This window comes from Ovis canadensis, chromosome 5, assembly GCF_042477335.2.
Source record: "Ovis canadensis isolate MfBH-ARS-UI-01 breed Bighorn chromosome 5, ARS-UI_OviCan_v2, whole genome shotgun sequence".
Classification (NCBI taxonomy): Eukaryota; Metazoa; Chordata; class Mammalia; order Artiodactyla; family Bovidae; genus Ovis; species Ovis canadensis.
In genome coordinates, this window is record NC_091249.1 from 25,622,202 (window position 1) to 25,639,964 (window position 17,763).

At 58.9% G+C, this 17,763-nt stretch overlaps 1 protein-coding gene across 5 annotated transcripts in view; it reads right to left on the reverse strand.

Annotated features, from left to right (window-relative positions):
• The window catches only part of NFIX (nuclear factor I X), a 97,107-nt gene that overhangs the window by 36,477 nt on the left and 42,867 nt on the right, over positions 1 to 17,763 (reverse strand). For 2 of the 5 annotated variants that reach the window (XM_069590840.1, XM_069590842.1), the window contains one exon: positions 8,475 to 8,754. The exons of the other annotated variants lie outside the window; for them this stretch is intronic. In XM_069590840.1, the coding sequence (XP_069446941.1) occupies positions 8,708 to 8,754 (47 nt within the window). In that variant the 3' untranslated portion in view covers positions 8,475 to 8,707. Of the gene's footprint in view, positions 1 to 8,474; positions 8,755 to 17,763 lie in introns of those variants that run through there. 5 annotated transcript variants of the gene reach the window in all.

The following is a 17,763-nucleotide window of genomic DNA, read 5'->3' on the forward strand; positions in this document are numbered from 1 at the left end:
AGTGTGCACACACGGGCGTCTCACGCCGGAGCACATGCGTGCTACGTTGTTTCAGCCGTGTCCAACTCTGCACAGTGCTATGAACTGAGGTCCGCCAGGTTCCTCTGTCCGTGGGATTCTCCAGGCAAGCATGCTGAAGGGGGCTGCTCTGCCCTCTTCTAGGGGATCTTCCTGACCCAGGGATCAAACCCGGATCTCCTGCATTGGCAGGCAGGTTCTTTACCACTAGCGCCACCTGGAAATACCCCATAGTGGGCTGCCAAATGACGGCTTCTTGACACTCTTACCCCGACCCACAGGACTCTAAGACACTACTGGTTCTAGCTTATGCGCCCCCAACACCGGCCTCAACACACACTGCTCTGCCTGGGAAGGGTCAGGGCCCTGCGGATGAGGGGGCTGGGGTGTGGTGACAGGAGCCCGGCTTGGTGGGAGCGAAAGCCGAGTCCCGAGCTCACAGGGCTCGGCACACAGCTAATGGGAGGCTGGCAGTGGCAAATTGTTGTTTACTTTTAATTAAGTAAACAATGTCGGCTTTCCGCCTCCTCCCCTGCCATCCCAGCCAGTAATTTGGGGGATGACAATGGGGTTGTTTCCTTCCTCCTGCCTTCTTCCCTCCCTCCAAGCACTCCTGCTCTCTCCCTGCTCTTATATAGCAGCCACTGGGACTCGCTAGAGCCAGAGCCGAGGCCCCACACGGTGGGGAGCGGGGAGGAAGGTCCAGGCTGACCCACTGCCAGCGGGGTCCCGTGGTGGCAGGTACTAGCTTAGGGGGCACAGTTCCACTGGCAGGGTCTCTGGAGGGTGGCAAGGGGAGGCTTGCCCTGGGAATCTCTCAGCGTGTAAGCTGTAGCCCATTTCCTCTCTGCTCCCTCCCTCCACAGGCCTCCTCCCTGACCACCATCTCTCAAATCCAAAAAAACGGGTGATCTAGAGTCTCCGGTGGAAGCAGAAGCAAAGGCCAAAACGAGCTGAGCAGGGGACATCCCCAAAGTCGGATGGGTCTCCCTCACGAGCAGCCACCAGGCGGGACCTTCTGGTCTGCTCAGGCAGAACGGGGTCAGGCCTGAGGCTGGTCAGCCTCAGGGCCAGAGCTCAGTGAGCCAGCCGGGTGCCGGGCAGTGGGCACCAGCTCTTCCTCGAGCAGGGCTGGCTCCACGGCTGATGGTGAACTTCTTAACTTTTGAACAAGGGGCCGTGCGTTTTCATTCTGCTCTGGGCTTTACAGGTTCTATAGGTTGTTCTGCTCAGAGGCCCAAGTGAGTGAGGAATGGGAAGAAGAAATCGAGCTAAGCCAGTCTTGGTCTTTCCCCAACTGGGTCCCCTGGCCTGGGGTGGGGAGGGTTGGGGGCAGGCGCTGGGCTCCCCTGAGTGAAGAGGAAGGCCAAAGGGGCCGAACCCTGAGACTCTGAGAGGCTCAATCTCCAATGACTCCACGTGGGCAGGCAGACAGGCACAGGGCACTTACGTGGAAACAAAATGCTTCACACATCCTTTCTCAGGAAGACTGTAAATGGGCCCACCTCTCCAGGGCGCAGTGGAGGCAGGGGATGGGAAGCTCCTTGTCCCCCTCCAGCCTCTCCTCGGATGGAGCCAGCAGGTCCTGAGCCCAGCCCGGCCTGGAGCTCATTCCTGCCCCCTCCTCCCTGAGAGGCAGAAGACTCCTCCAAGGTGTTGGGGGTTGGGGGATGGAGTCGTGTGCAAGCCCTGCTCCTCCCCCTGCCCCCCTCTCTGCTCCCCAACCTCCCAACCTCCTTCCAAAGGGAAGGGCGGGACTAGGCGGTGGAGCTGGCTGGGGCTGGATGCAATTTCAGCCACGGAGCAGGGCTCCCTGGCTGGAAGCAATTTTCTCATTAGGACCCCGGGCTGCCTGCACGTTGGTTCTCAGCCCTCACTCCCCTCCTGCGAAACCACACCCCACAGGCCTCCCCACAGACCACTCACACGCACAGGGAACCCATGTGTATGAGTCAGGGGGGCGACAGTGGGGTCAGTGCGGCGAGGGTGCAGGAGAGAGGTACTGGCCCAAAACCCCTGCAGGGGAGGCCAGTGGAAAGATCAGGGCTCCTCACCCAGCAGCTGGCCACCCGCTGCTGCCTGTTTAGCGCTCCCCAGCACAGACAGCCGGCCCCTCTTTCCTTGCAGGGAGTGAGGATCCCAGCCCCCAGGACCGAGAGCCCGAAGGCTGGCTTCACACCACACTCTTGACTGCTCAGCCGCCTCACCAGCCCATACCCTTCTTGCTCAGCTGGGTTGGGGGCGAGCAGATGGGCTTTGGGGAAGCAGACCCCCTCCCCCAGCTCCAAGGCTGCTCAGAGTAAAGGGTGGTCTCAGGCAAGTAAGGAGGGGGACCGAGGCCCTGTGAGGGGCGGCTCCATGCTCTCGCTCCGCAGACACATGTGGTTGGACTTAAAAAGCTATTAGGGAGCGAGGCGCTGGCGGGAGTGTGGCCGGCCCTCACACCAGCAGCGGGGAGGGGAGGGCAGATGCCGAGGCGGTGAGCTCAGCACCTCCCGCTCCCTCCCCAGCAGGGCCCCTGGACTCCAGGAGAACTCGGGGACCCTCACTCAGCAGGAGAAGGGGGCGAGCCCTCAGGGGAGGGCAGGCAGGCTGCCGGGCCAGGGGCCGGGCACCGATTCCAGGAGCTGCCGCTATCCGCTATCCGAGGGCTCTAGGCCGGCCTTGGCGACCTCTGGGGTAGGGGGACAGGCCTCCGGGTTGTTCCATGGCTCGGCGGGCCCCAGGAGGGCACACACAGGTTCTCAGCCTGACTTCGGCTTTCTTGGGGTGATAGTGGGCTGGAGGTCTACTGTATGCTTGGCAGGGCTGGGGAGGGGTGATGATTAGGAGAGCTGGAGAGAGCGGGAAGGGAAAAGTGAGCCCCACCCATCACGAGGCCAGAAAGGACCGACGGAAAGTTCCCTAGAGCTGCCAGCTTGTAAAAAGCTTCTTTTCTTTCCAAATTATGAACATTTTTTAACAACGGGGCGGGGGGACGGGGTAGAAAACTCAGAGCGGCAATCTAGGACTTCATTAGGACCGTGTGTGACCGTGCCTGGCTGGTGACTGAAGGTGATGGATGCGCATGTGCTGAGTATCCACGATTTCTACTCCAGAAGCCCAGCCAACACAACCTGGGGGCCCCTGCCCCACCCCCTCCTTGGTCCCCTTACTTTCAGAGACCTAACTCTCCTTGCCCCATGCCTAGCCCAGAGAAGGCTGACACTGCAAGTGGTTGTCAAGAGGGGCAAGGGACACTGAGTGGAACCAGGCCTGGGATTGGCCAGTCACTTGCTAAAGATCCAGCTCTGTCCCTGAAGGAGAAATCCCAGGGGTGCTGACCTTAACACCCCAGGAATAGGCCTTCAGCTCTGGGTCCTCCACAGGACTCTAGTGAAATGCTCCCACCCAAGGCTCCTGGTGGCTTCCCTGGTGGCTCAGTGGTAAAGAATCCACCTGCCAATGCAGGGGACCCAGATTCTACCCCTGGGTGGGGAAGATCCCCTGAAGAAGGAACGGCAACCCACTCCAGTATTCTTGCCTGGGAAATCCCAGGGACAGAGGAGTCTGGTGGGCTATAGTCCACGGGGTCGCAAAAGAGTCAGACATGACTTAGCGACTAAACAACAACAAGGCTCTTGAGGTTCTCGGAGCTGTTCAGCCATTCACTGAGGTCACTGACAGCCCCCCAGTCCCCTGAGGAAGCAATGCAGAAGTGGGGAGCTCAGGTTACACAGTGCCTCCGCTGTGTGGCAGGCAGGACCTGGGTGTTCGGGAGACATTTAATCTGTTTGACACCCCATGGAGTGGCTGTTATTTCCCCCATTTTAAAAGATGAGAATATCAGGGTCCAGTGGAACTGGCTGCGGTCAGCCAGAGCCCGGCTGGGCGGCATCTCCACAGGCCTGGCAGCAGGCTCCCAGGGCCCCTCCTTCTCACCGATCTGTGAGCTGGAGGGCTGGGAGCCGCGAGGGGACCCCAGGCAGGGCAGCAGAGAGAAGACTGCTCGGAGCCCCAGGAGCTGGGCCGGTGGGGGAGGAGCTGACCACAGAGCTGGTGCCGGATCGTGCTCAGGAAACACGCAAAGAATGCGGCTGGCAAGGGGCCAGTGGGCCAGGACCACAAAGAGGCCTTTGTTTTCGGAGGTGTCCAGGGAGTGGATGGACAGAATAGCAGAGGTGGGGGCAGCACCCCTTGGGGGTTTGCCTGGGGAAGGGCAGCCATGCCTGCACTGTCCCCACACACCGCTCGCTCCTGTCGTCCCCCGCTTCTGGCCCCTGCAGGGCTGGGTTCTCCTATCCGGCCGCAGACTCCAGGGAAGCGAGCCCCTGGGGCCAGGTTCCCGCATTCTCAGCAACCGCCACCTTGGCTTGAGGGGTGCTCCATGCTCTATCCCGAATCCACCCTTCTGAACTCCAGAAGTCACTTCCCCTGTAATGTGATGCTGCAGTTCCCTGGAGGCCCGCAGACATTCTCCTCCGCCTCTAGGCCTCCCAGCACTGGCTGCAAGGAGTGAGGATCCTCTGGGTGAGGGTGAGGGGGTCGGGGCAAGAAACGGGGCCTCTGACCTCCAGGTGGGCCGTGTGAAGTCCTGGAGAACCCATGCCCCCCAGCGGTCCCTCTTTCCCACCATGGGAGAGGGGGAAAAGCCTGGAACACGTTCCCTCCTCCTCCCCTCTCTGCAGTTGCAGGGCTGCTCCAGCCAACCTCTTCTTGGCATCTGGAAAAGTTTGGGAAACTTTAAAAAAATTTTTTCTGGAGTTTGTCTATGGTTCCCCAGCCTTGGGGAGCCACAGCCAAGAAGAATGGAAGGGGGAGTAGGGGGCAGAGCAGAAACTCAACAAGAGAAACAGAGCAAGCAAGGAAGGCAGGGAGACCCAGGGGGAGCCTACTAGCCAGGCTGGCCCCTGACTGGCCTGACCCTTTGGCCTACCCACCTCTCCAGAGCCGGCAAGAGGGATCCCCACAAGACCGTCAAGCCCACCCAAGCACCCCAGGCCTGCGACACCAGTCCCTGCTGGGGTCCCACCCAGCGCACTGCTCAGCATCCTCCCCAGGACACCCCCGCCAGACACGTGTGCACCCAGGTGGAGGGGCCACCTGTGTCTGTGACCCCCAGAAAAGGAGAGGGCATCTTAGGATGGGCAGCTAGAGGCAGTAACAGCAGCTGGAAAGGGGGCCTGAGGGGAAAGTGGGTGGGCTTTTCCGCCAGCAGGATTTCTATCTAGGTTTCCAACTCCCTGTGAGCAGGAGGAGGGCAACATGGGAATTGGCAGAGCCCCCCAAGGCCCAAGGCCCGGAGTCTCCCTCCTCTGAGGAGTGTGTGGACAGGCAGCCGCACAGAGCAGCTGAGGCAGCGCTGAGATGGTCTAGGGCTCACTCAAAGGGCAGGATGGAGGGCGTGTTATACGCAGAACTCTAGGTTCATCCCAAGAAAGGGGGCACGTGTGACACGCGACCGTTTCTCTAAGAGGACCCAGATCATCACATCAGAAGGGTGCCCCCCTCACCCTGACATGGTCCCCACCTGGGTCAGGGTCGGGGAAGGCAGGAAGCTTTTCCTGACCGCAGGGATGCATGGTGGGCCCCTCCTGACCACCCATCCTCAGGCGACCCGCCCTGTGCTCTCAGAATACAGTGGTCACTCGGGGGGGGGGGGTCGCCCCCATCAGGACAGCTCCCCTTTGAGCCCTCTGCCTGGGTGGCCAGCAGTGTGCGCCTCTCAACTTCCAGACTGCCTGGAGGACCTGTAGCACCAGGGCACCAGCTGGGAATGCAGATGCTGTTTGGGGCAGGCCCAGGAATCTGTGTGCTAACACGCCATCCAGGGGACTCTGATGCAGGCTCTGGGGTGAGAATCGCTGGCCGAGGGGGAGGATCCTGACTGGGATGGCAAGTGGGGGTAGGAGAGAGAGAAAGAGAGGAAAGGAGTGCAGTGGGGGTTGGGGGGGGGGCATGGGGCACAAAGGCAGCACCACCTGAATGCAAGGGGGCACTGGGCCCTAAGTCCTCCAGGCAAAGTGGAGGGCGGAGGAAAGACAGAGAAGGGGTGGCGGGGAGGAGGGGGGCAGTGGGCAGCAGGGGGTCTGTCAAGGAAGAGCAGGAAGAGGAGGGGGCAGGGCAGACGCACAGGGGCGAGGGAGCGGCACTGTAGACGCGCCTTCCCACCGCGCCAGAGCTCCCAGGAGCCACCCCGCCCCCTTCAGGCACCTGCTAAGGCGGCAGCGCAGCAGCGGCGGGTTGTGTTTCTTTAACCCCTGGGGCCTGTTGACACAGATTAGTATCGCTGGTCAGGGGTCAATAGGGAAGGCTCTTGAGGTCAAGACCTGAACAACTGGAGTTGTAATGAGCCACGTGGGGAAGAGGCCCAGGCAGAGGAGAGGGCTGAGGGGGAGGAGGAAGAGGGCTGGGCTGTGCCTAGGAAGGCAGCAGCCGGGCTCCGGAGGGGGCTCTGGGGAACCCACCTGCACTTGAGGCGGGAAGGAGATCAGACTCGTGATTCAGGCAGAGGAGAGTCACACGGCGGGCTGCCCAGAGCTGGACCCGCAGCCAAGGAGGTACGGGGTGGGGTCTGTGCGAGGGGAGATGGGAGACCAAGGCGGGCCTCACCTGACCGCCCCCTGCGGCAGACCCCTCAGGTGCAGACAGCACCCCTCTCCCCTCCGATGACCTTCTGTCCCCTGGGTGGGCGTGACTGCTCCCCCTGAGTCTGTGGTGGGGTGGCTGGGGTGGCGCTGCGCCCACCTGAGCCGTCCGCCCACCCTGGGCCACCTGGTGGAGCCTGAGCCGGCTGACTCATTCGGAGCTCGAGTGAGGCTGGTGCGTGGGCCCTGGTGGGACCGCCTCTGCCCCACCTTCTGTGACAGGAGTCGGGGTCCAAGATCCACGGCCCCACCCAAGTCTGGAGCAGCCACTGCCCAACGCCTCTGCTCGCCCCTGCCCCGGCCTTGGGCAGTCCCAGAGGGCCACAGGGCCCTGAGCCCGCCTCCGCTCACGGCCAGCAACACTGGGCCCCAAAGGCCACCGCAGAGCCACCTCCGGAGGGGCTGGTCTGGGTGGGAGGAGTGGACAACGTGAGGCCATGGAGGTGGAGGGGTGAATGGGAGGACACGGACACCCAGGGTGCAGGGGGCGGTGGGGGGCTAACTGGGAGTGGACGTTCTCGCATGTCTGCAAGGGCACGGGGGTGGCTCACACGCAGCTCTGTGACCTGCAGGAGAAGCAATACAGTGCCTTAAGGTCAGTTTGACAGGGTCGTCAAGCATCTACTACCTGCTAGATGCTGTTGGATGAGGGGCCGGAGAAACTGGCTTGAGTGTCTCTGCGGCTGGGCTCTGGGCGCACAGGGGACACACTACGAGCCCGCCCCACGCTGCAGAGGGGGACAGGCTCTGGGGGCGGGAAGCGACGCGGCGGACTCTGTACTAAGGGGGCTGACGGCCGAGTTGGGGTGTGAAAGACAGAGGCGTTTGGACAAAGGGGGAAGGAGAAAGGCAGGCTGAGTGGGACAGAGAAGAGGAGCAGCATGGCAAACGCAGGGTCTGCAGAGAGCTCCGTCTGCTGGAATACACGATGCCGGGGAGCGAAGGGAGCCGACGCGTAATGGTCAGTAAGGGCCTGTCAGAGACCCTGGGTGCCTGCCTGAGGGGACAGCACCGCTGGGAGAGAGTGTGGCCAGCTGCCCATTTGAAGATGGTTATGAAACGCAAAGAGACAGCAATTCCCCTGCCAATTCTAAAGAGAAGCAAAAATACGTGTCCACATAAAGACTCATACACAAACGTGTATAGCGCCATTATTCACCATTGACCCAAAGTGGAAATAATCTACATGGCCATCAATAGAAGAACGGATACATAACACGTGGTACAGTCGCACCGTGGAATACTATTTAGCTATGAAAAGGAATGAAGTTCTGACACGCGCTGAAGTGGCGCTGCTCAGCGAGAGAAGCCAGCCACAGAAGGCCACACAGCACGATCCGATTGATACGGAGTGTCTGGACCGGGCAAACTCATAGCGGCGCACATTCAGACCAGCAGCCTCCAGGAGCTGGCAGGAAGGAGGAACTGGGACAGACCGCTAACAGATACAGAGAAGGCGGTGGCACCCCATTCCAGTACTCTTGCCTGGAAAATCTCAGGGACAGGGGAGCCTGGTGGGCTGCAGTCCATGAGGTCACTAAGAGTCAGACACAACTGAGCGACTTCACTTTCACTTTTCACTTTCCTGCACTGGAGAAGGAAATGGCAACCCACTCCAGTGTTCTTGCCTGGAGAATCCCAGGGACGGGGGAGCTTGGTCGGCTGCCGTCTATGGGGTCACAGAGTCGGACATGACTGAAGCGACTTAGCAGCAGCAGCAGCTGACAGATATGGGGGTTTTTGTTGGGAGCTGTGATGGAGCTGTTCTGGAATTAGACAGTGATGATAGTTGCACTCCATTATGAATGCGGGAAATGCCATTAACTAATATACTGTAAAATAGTGAACTTTATTATGTGAATTTTAACCCAATAAAACACAAATCCAGAAGAGAGGAGAAGAAGCTGAATTCACAAAATCACAGCGGTGAAGAGGCAGGGACACTCTGGAGCCACCGCAGGGCCACAACAGTTTGCTTGCGAGGGCTCGTGAGCTGGTGACACCCGCAACCAGGACTAGGCGTGGGACAGGGAGAAAAGAGGGGAGCTGGGAGTGCGGTGAGGTCACTGATGGACACAGGGTGGGGAATCAGCTGGATGTCGCCCAGGAGCTGGAAAGAAGAGCATGGAGAGTTCAGATCTAAGAGATGCCAGGGGGCCGGGGCTGGGCAGCAGTGACTGGAGAGGCTCCCAGAGGGGATGGGCCCCAGGCTGCCCCTCCCTGGTTCAGGCTGGCAGCAAGGCTCTTCCAGGCCTAACCCAAGCATTAGCGCCTAGTACAGCAGACTGCTGTGGACTTAGATGGGGCTCGGTGATGCTGACCAGTAGCATCAGTGATTACAGGAGAGGGCGCAGGAGGAGAAGAGAAGGAGCAGACCCAGGGGAAACCAGCCTCCACAGGGCAGAGGCAGCAGGCGGGCCTGACCAGCCTTCACAGGGCAGAGGCAGCAAACGGGCCTGACCAGCCTCCACAGGGCAGAGGCAGCATCCGGGCCTGACCAGCCTCCACAGGGCAGAGGCAGCAGGAGGGCCTGACCAGCCTTCACAGGGCAGACGCAGCAAGTGGGCCTGACCAAGCTCCACAGGGCAGACGCAGCAACCGGGCCTGACCAGCCTCCACAGGGCAGACACAGCAGGCGGGCCTGATCAGCCTCCACAGGGCAGACGTAGCAGGCAGGCCTGACCAGCCTCCACAGGGCAGACGCAGCAACCGGGCCTGACCAGCCTCCACAGGGCAGACGCAGCAACCGGGCCTGACCAGCCTCCACAGGGCAGGGCAGAGGCAGCAAGCGGGCCTGACCAGCCTCCGCAGGGCAGACGCAGCAGGAGGGCCTGACCAGCCTCCACAGGGCAAAGGCAGCAAACGGGCCTGACCAAGCTCCACAGGGCAGACGCAGCAAGTGGGCCTGACCAAGCTCCACAGGGCAGACGCAGCAGGCGGGCCTGACCAGCCTCCACAGGGCAGACGTAGCAGGCAGGCCTGACCAGCCTCCACAGGGCAGACGCAGCAACCAGGCCTGACCAGCCTCCACAGGGCAGACGCAGCAGGCGGGCCTGACCAGCCTCCACAGGGCAGGGCAGAGGCAGCAAGCGGGCCTGGGCGGTACGCACGGAAAGAAAGGGCCTGGGATGCCTCAGGGCAGAGAGAGGGCCCTATCGTCCTGGGTCCAGGGACCAACTAGACCACAGGCAACCGACTGTGGAAAGCCGGGCCTGGGAGAGGAGGCCAAGTGGTAACTGATCGGGGTCCTTGACCAAGACCTGTGGGAGGTGTTGGAGGCAAGCTGCTTGTCCCCCGAGCCTCCAATCCCCTGCTTCTACCCTCCTCACCCCGCGCGGCAGCCTTGCCCATGGTGCTGGGCCCTGCAGCTCAACACATGGCACCACTCAACGGTTCCTGGCACCGGAGAGGGATTTATTTCCTGGACGAAGCAGCCAAAATCGTTCTGCACCTTTGTTCGCAAGCACGGTGCAGTCGGAGCCGACATTTTCTAGCTGGGCTGGGGAAGAGCAACTCAAAATGGATTCAGGGAGGGTGTCGACTGAGGAGCAGCTGAAATGCTGCCTTCCGTGGTCTGCAAGGCTGAAGGCCAACGGGGGGTAAAGGATGTGGTCACGTTTATAAAGTCAAGTCAAGCAGGGTTTTTAGTGAGCTTGCTGTAAGTCAACTCTGGGGATAGGTAAGCCACCTGAAGCTTAAAAGGGGGCTGATCTAAGGCAACAAGAAGTTTTACTAAAAAAAAAAAAAAACAAGAGTGGCCTTGCAGACTGTACTACCTAAGAGACAGCCTCATGTCCAGGGGAGAACAGCTCTGATTCATGGGTGGAAGACTGACATCGCTCCGCTCCCAAGAATCTAAAGTGATGCAGAGAATAGTTCCCTCCGGTACCCACCTCTCAGGGCCTCTGAGTTCTGGATACCTGGACATCACGTTCAGGTTCCGGACCTATGGCCCAATAGGGGAAGGCAGATCCCCTGTCCCACCCCAGCCCTCTGAACAGCCAGCCCGGAGGCTGACAGTGGCTTCCTTTCCAATGTTCCCACTGGCCCCTCAACAGTCTGGGTTTTGGGCCCTCTCCTGATAAGGGCTGGTGATTTAGACCAAGACAATGTCCAGCAAGGCAGAGACCCATCCCAGGGCCCCCAGAAGCCATCTGTCTCCTCTCTCTTCCCTTCTCCTTCCTCTCCTTCTCTTCCCTTTCTCTCCGATCCTGCCATTCACACACGGAGATGTGCACAGACACAAAAAGGCGCTCCCGTGCGCTAGGGTCCACGTAGAATCATCGCCTCACAGCCTATTTACAGACGTTTTACCAAACAAAACATCAACCCCCAATGTTTGACAGGAAGCCCCTCCCCTCTTGTCAGGAGCGATGCCTCCTGAAGGGGGTTCCCAGGCGATGAGCAGCAAAAACCCCAGGAAGGGGAGAGGGGGAAGAAAAGGAACGCACGGGGCGGGAGAAGGTAAAATTATAAGGTTGGAGCTGTCAAGGCAAAAAAACGGGGGAAAAAGGCAAAGCAACTCCACTATTAGGGACTCGGTGTGAAACATGGAATTCACAACAGCCGAAAATCTCCGTGCTTTGTCTGCGGAAAACAGAGACACAGCGGCCTAAGGGCTGGAAGGGCCTTGCAGCCACTCCGCACACAGCCTGCCTGTAAGCAGTGCACTTGCCCTGAGATGAAGGACTGAGCCCACAGACGCCTCCCCCAGCCCCACAAGCCGCTCCGCTCTGCCTGCTAGTCGTCACCCTGCCCCCTCTCCCGGGGGCGCCCTGGGAGGGACCCGAGTTGGAAACAAAAGTGCAAAGGGAGCAGTACTGCCCTCTCGGTGGACAGGGATGAATGGTGGAGACGCCCATCCAGAGAAGAGCAGACGCAGGGGCACTCAGTTCTGCTCAGCTCCACACCTCAGAGGAGCAGCTGGGCTGGAGGTGCTTTCTGGAGAAGCCAGAGTGTGCCTGGTATCCTGGCAGGATCGGAACCCTGAGGGCTTAAGCCCTTCCCATCCCTGCATACCTTCCTCCCAACTCCTCTCACTCAGAGAGGCCTACAGGCTGGAGCTGAGGGGCAGAGTCTGAGCACTTCACTCCCAGGTGCCTCGGTGGGCAATAAGGACATGAAAGAGGGGAATCAAGGGCAAGAACCCCAGTCTGGGTCCAATGCTTGCTTCTGGAAAAGGAGGGAAAGGCCTGCCAGAAAAGAGAGTGGGGGTGGATAGAAGAGTGTGTGGCCTCGGGTCCTGACACCCACCACGGGATGAAGCACACTGGGGCTGTCAGCCTGGGGCCCCTGCTTGCCCCTGCCTCCCCAGGAGCAGAGTTGCTGAGCACCCTGGGCCAAGGTCTCGAGAGGCAGCCCCAGGGAGTCCTGGGGGCCCTCTTTTGTGCTGACTTGCCCGTTGCCATTCGCTCCCTCTGCTGTGGTCAGGGTTTTCCTACTGCGACACCCCGGACATCGGGGCAGGACCGCTCCCACTGTGGGACTGTCCCATTCACTGTAAGACAGACAGCAGCACTCCTGGCACTAAGCCGCTAACTGCCAGTAGTGACCCCACCACCACCACGCAGTGACAACCAGAAAGGCCTCCAGACATCGCCAGCAGTCCCCTGGGGGCAGAGCTTCCCCCACGCTTTATGATCACCCTGTCCCATTCTCCCAGGACCATGCCACACGCAGCTTTGGACCCACGCCAGCGGGGGGACCAGGTACCTGTCTATCCAGGAGACAAGGAGTGGCTGTGGAGCTGGCGGCTGCGAAGCCCCTGAGAAGAGGGCTACTGTCCCACCCTGGCCGCCACCACTTCCCCTTCATTCTGTGCCTGCAGAGGCCCATCCGTTCCCTAGGCAGCCTGTGAGGTCTGGGTGCCGAGCGGGGGGCGCACCTCTGTCCTCCCCCTCCTCAGCCCTGATGAGCTACTTGTGTCATGCCAGAGCTTTAGTGGGACCCCAGCCCACCTGCCCAGCACCCCGGCCAGGGCTGTTATGCCTGCACTGTGTCCAGACACCGGGCTTTTAATAGCAGCTTCCTCTGGGGCTGGGCTCCCCCAACCTTCGCCTCTCACTCAGCCCAGCTCCTGACGGGGGAGCCACAGCGCCCTGTAATTATAGCAATTGTAATCTCTTTTACTAACAGGTAGATTAATAGCAAGGCAGGTTCACAAAGAGCCCCAGACAGGAGCTGCTCAGCTGCCGAGAGGGCTGGTAGGGCCTGACACCTCGCAGCAAGGACGCACACCACCGACGCAGACGCTCGCTCCAGGCCTGAGGAGCTCAGGGCCTGCAGTCTGGGCTGGTCATGCCCCTGGGTGACCGGGGACTTACTGCGTGACCGGGGGACTCACTGGGTGACCGGGGACAGGTGCTTCAGTGTCCTCATGGGAGCAAGTTTGAACTTCGTAGTCCTCAGCATTTACTCTCACATCCTTGGGGTGTGACATTTATTCACACACTCCAACCCACACCAGGACACAGATACCCACCTCCTGACACTCGGCCACACACGCACAGACACTTGACAGGGTCACACACGCCAAACACACAGAGTTAAGGAGCGAAGCGAGCTTCATGAACACAGGAGCCCCACCCACGATGGGACGGCTACGGGCCCTCTGGGAGCTGGACGCCTGCCCCGCGGCCACAGGGAGGAGGGGAAAGGCTTCTGCTGCCCCTCTCTGTCCTGCACCAGCCCCTCCTCTGCTGCAGATCACGGGATTCCCGCCAGGCCTCAGGAGTCCTAGCGAAGCTCCCACTTCACAGGGCCCAAGGATAGTTAAGTTCTGGGCAAGACGGGGCATCGAGTAGAAACGGTGGGTGTCAGAGGCCAAGACACTGCCACCTTGACGGGCCAAAGAAATGTAGATGGTGATGTGGGGAGGTTCAAAGTGAATGAATACACGTGTGCACGCAGGCGCCACAGCCTGTGAGTAGAGCCAGTGGGGACCAAGCCTGACCAGGGCGGGCTCGCGTGCGTATGCCTGGGGACCCTGGCGGAGGAGATGGCCCTGGCCTGGGGCCTGCTGTGTGTGTCCCGGCTGTGTGGCCCTGGGGGACACCATCTCTAGGGTGCTGGGTGTGTGTGTGTGTGTGTGTGTGCGTGCGCACAAGTGAAGACAAAGTCCACAGCTTGGAGGGCAGAGCTCACCATCCCCGAGCCTCCCCTCCAGTCACAGGGGGACACACTTCATCAGACAGTCCCAGGGTCCTGGTGGCAGACGGTGGCGCTGGCCTCAGGGATGGGCAACAGCTGCTTCCTCGGGAACTCTTGGGGGCCATGCTGGCGGCCACCTCGGGCCTGTGACTCGGCGGTGGCTCTGGGGGGCTGCTGCCATTAAGGCGCCATGGCCAGCACCTGCTCACTGCCAAGCAGTCCCCGGGCTCCCCTGCCCACTCCCAGCCTGAGAGAACCAGCACCGCCGTGGCTGAGGCCCTCAGGAACCCTCCCCTTCCAGCAGTGCTAACACAGAGAGGCCTGGAAGAGGGGACCTCAGACTCACACGGAAACGCAGGCTGGAGGACGAGAGTGTGTGGGGTGACGTCCAGGAGTTCTTTCGTTGGTCGACAGCACGCGTCCATCAGGGGACGTGTGAGCGGATGTAGCCGACGCACACCTGTGACAGGGATGGGAGTGTGGGTGCGTGAGAAGCGTGCCCTCGTGTGATGTGTGCGAATGACGGCAGTGTCTTTCTGTGGCTCTTGGTAGTGCGAACGGGGTACAGCTGGGGATGTGGTGAGATGGACCCTCACATGCCATCTGTGGGCATCAAATTTCCAGACAGCAATTTCACAACATATGTGACAAGTCTTATAGACGAGAGTCTCCACCCCATGCCTGGTAATTCAACCACTGGGAAGCCTGTCTGAAGTTCATAAGCAGAGCCACAGTGCTCCGTGAGCCCAGATGTCCATCCTAGCAGAATTTACAACTCAGAGGCCTCCACACATGAGGGACTGCATCAACTCTGGAACACTCAAGCGTCATGAGTTGCTCAAAAAGCATGTCTGTATTTTTAAAAATAATCATACGTTACATTTATAATAAAGGGTAATTTCCTATTTCCAAAATGAAAAGAGAAGTCACTAGAAATGTTGGTAATTAGGGACAGTGCAGCTAATAATGAGATGCTAAACAACCACAGAGTATTTTTTGAAAAATTGTGATATGTTGGAATACACAATGGCATTAAATGTTTATAAGGAGCATGCCCAAGTGTTTCTATCACTTTTTAAAATTTTAAAACCCAAATTTTAAAAAAATACAATGTTGTGCATGAATAGGTATAAAAAAAATGCAACAAAAGGCTATTCATGGTTAAGAGGTAGAATTTTGATAATTTTTATTTACCCCTTTAGATTTTGTGCTTCTTTGGTATTTTAATGATGGAATGCGCACTAGTCTTATAACCAGAAAAATGCCTTTTCAAAAACAGTAGATGGATGAGAGGCTGTATGTACCTGACTCTCTCCCCCAAATCATAGCAGACAGTAATGAGGTGATAGCAAACCACAGCCCTGTGGGTCCAGCCGCATTCATGTTCCTTGAGCCAGGCAGGCCTCCACCTCAGGAACTTCCATTCCTGTGTCCCAGGCCGAAGGACACAGGGAAGGAAGGGAGGCGACACCCCCAACCCACCGCCACACTGCGACACTCCTGCAAACCACACTCCTGAGACTACGGGGCACCAGGCCACCCCTCCACTGACAAGGGGGCCTCTGGAAGGGAAAGCAAATCTTTGAGAAAGCCAAGGACAGTCACAGGGGGCCAGAGGAAAAGAGGCTCACAACCAGGGAGGAAGCGGCCGACTGGAGATTCTTAAGGTGGAGCGAGGAGAGCTGGGAATTCACTCAGAAACCAACAGAACTGACTCTACGGTCTGAAGCCAGTGAAGGGGCAGCGATGGCAGAATCGGCTCAGAGAAGTGGCTCTGCGTGTGTGAGTGAGTACATGAGACACGCACTGTTCATGTTGCTTTAATAATTCATTGTTAAGAACCAAATCTAGCCACCAGAGCTGGGAGCAAAGCACCAGCTGGGGAGCGGCAGCCATCTCCAGCCCAGGAGGCCTGGTCCTGAGGGGTCCCCAGGAGGGAGTGGGCAGGAAGAGCCAGCCCTGTGTCTGCACCCACAGCCGCACAAGGAGCCTGGAGGCCGGGGCTTCCGGGAAGAGGGGCGGGGGTGAGAGGAGACCCCTGAGCAAAAGGCAAATAATCTCCATGCCCTGAGGCTGCTCCCTGCCACCCTGTGCTGCAGGGTGGCCAGCTGGGTGGGGAGGGTCTGGCCTGGGAGGAGTTCCCTTCGCTTCGAGTGTAGGCTGGGAGCTGGGAGCGGTGGTGAGCTGGGGGCACACAGGCCTTGCCCCTTCTATCAGGACTAGCCCCGGAGATACAGGGAAAGTGGGGGTGAGGGTGGGACAGGTCAAGCTGGAGCCTATGACCCCCCCAGCAGTGGCCCCTCTAACAAGGGGGCCAGGGAGAGGGCAGCTCCTTCCCCATTTTCCTGACACCTCATTCTCATTCTCAAAAAGGGAAAAAAAACATATTTTGAGAAACCAAGTCCTTTTCAATCCATTAACCCACAGCTTCCCACTTGCCTGCCACATTCATTCCAGCTTTTCAGAAGCTTCCATCACTCCTCACCTGCCTGCATTCTCTCCTCATAATGCCCACACAGAAAGCACACCACCACTCTCCCTGGCCCCACTCCCGTCCTTTATCTGCCCCATCTCTGATTTTTATGCCATTTCATGCCTTTGCATCATCTCAAGGATGGGATGGGCTGTCGGCTGCTTCCCATCTGAAGGTAATTCAATATTCAAAATGGGTTTATGGGGTTGTATAAAACTATACTCTGGGTGACAGCCAGATGCCAAGGCAGATAAAACATAGTCCCAGTTCCAAGATTCCAGCCTAGCAAGAGAAACCTACAAAATTAAGTGCAAAGTGTCACAGAGGAGCAAAATAACCCGGCCCTCAGCCAAACCTGGATCCAGCTTGCATTCAAACAAGGCCTCGTCCAGCTGACTGCTCACTCCTGCAGAAGACTCTCCAGAGGTGCCTGTCTCGTGACAAGCCGCGTAAAGGCAGCATTTGGCACCGTGGGAATGCCCGGCCCCCGCCCAGGGAGGGTGCACTGGGGAAGCCAACACAGGCCTGCAACCACCATCCACAGCCCGGGAACAGGACTCTGGCCCACCAGGGGCGCCCTGCAGCCGGAGTGCTTGGTTGGAGAGAAACACAATTCAGGAGGCCCTGCCAAGCCAGGCTGGCATTTGAGTAATTATATTAATGAATCTCCAAGTTTCAAAATCTAGTATTAGACGGTGGATTCAGGACCATCATCCTTAGTTACTGTCCCACACGGCCAGGGACACTCCTGGGCAGCAGCATGGCTACAAGCATGGCTACAACAGACTCTGTGTGTGTGTGTGTGTGGTTTAATTTTTTTTTTAATGCATGTATTTTAAACTCTGCCCATGAATAAGTCAGAGAACTCTGGACCATCCTTGGGGCAGGGGCCTCTCATTTGGCCATACCTCTTGGGCTGGCAGTGTCCGGAGAATTACTACTCTTGTGGAGCAATGGCCTTTGTATTCAAAGCCAGCACCGCTCCCCACAGAGCTCCCCTTGGTGCAGCAAGCCAGACTTGCCTGCAAACCCACGGGCCTTGCTTTCCCACCCCTGCTCATTAGCTGCCCAATCCCAAGTCCACACTCAAAAGTTGGGCTCAACACACACAAGGGGCAGCTGATCCTCCTGCTCCCGCCAACCCAGTACGGACCAGACCACTGCACCGCCATCCTGGCCGCCATCTGCAGGCCCATCCCAGGCCAGCAAAAATGATGACCTAGTTGGCCATGCTTTACATGTGGTCAGGGCCAGTGGGGACCTAGTAAACTGCAGCCAGGTAGTAAACTGCTGCTGCTGCTGCTAAGTCACTTTAGTCGTGTCCGACTCTGTGTGACCCCATAGATGGCAGCCCACCAGGCTCCCCTGTCCCTGGTATTCTCCAGGCAAGAACACTGGAGTGGGTTGCCATTTCCTCCTCCAATGCATGAAAGTGAAAAGCGAAAGTGAAGTCGCTCAGTCGTGTCCGACCCTCAGCAACCCCATGGACTGCAGCCT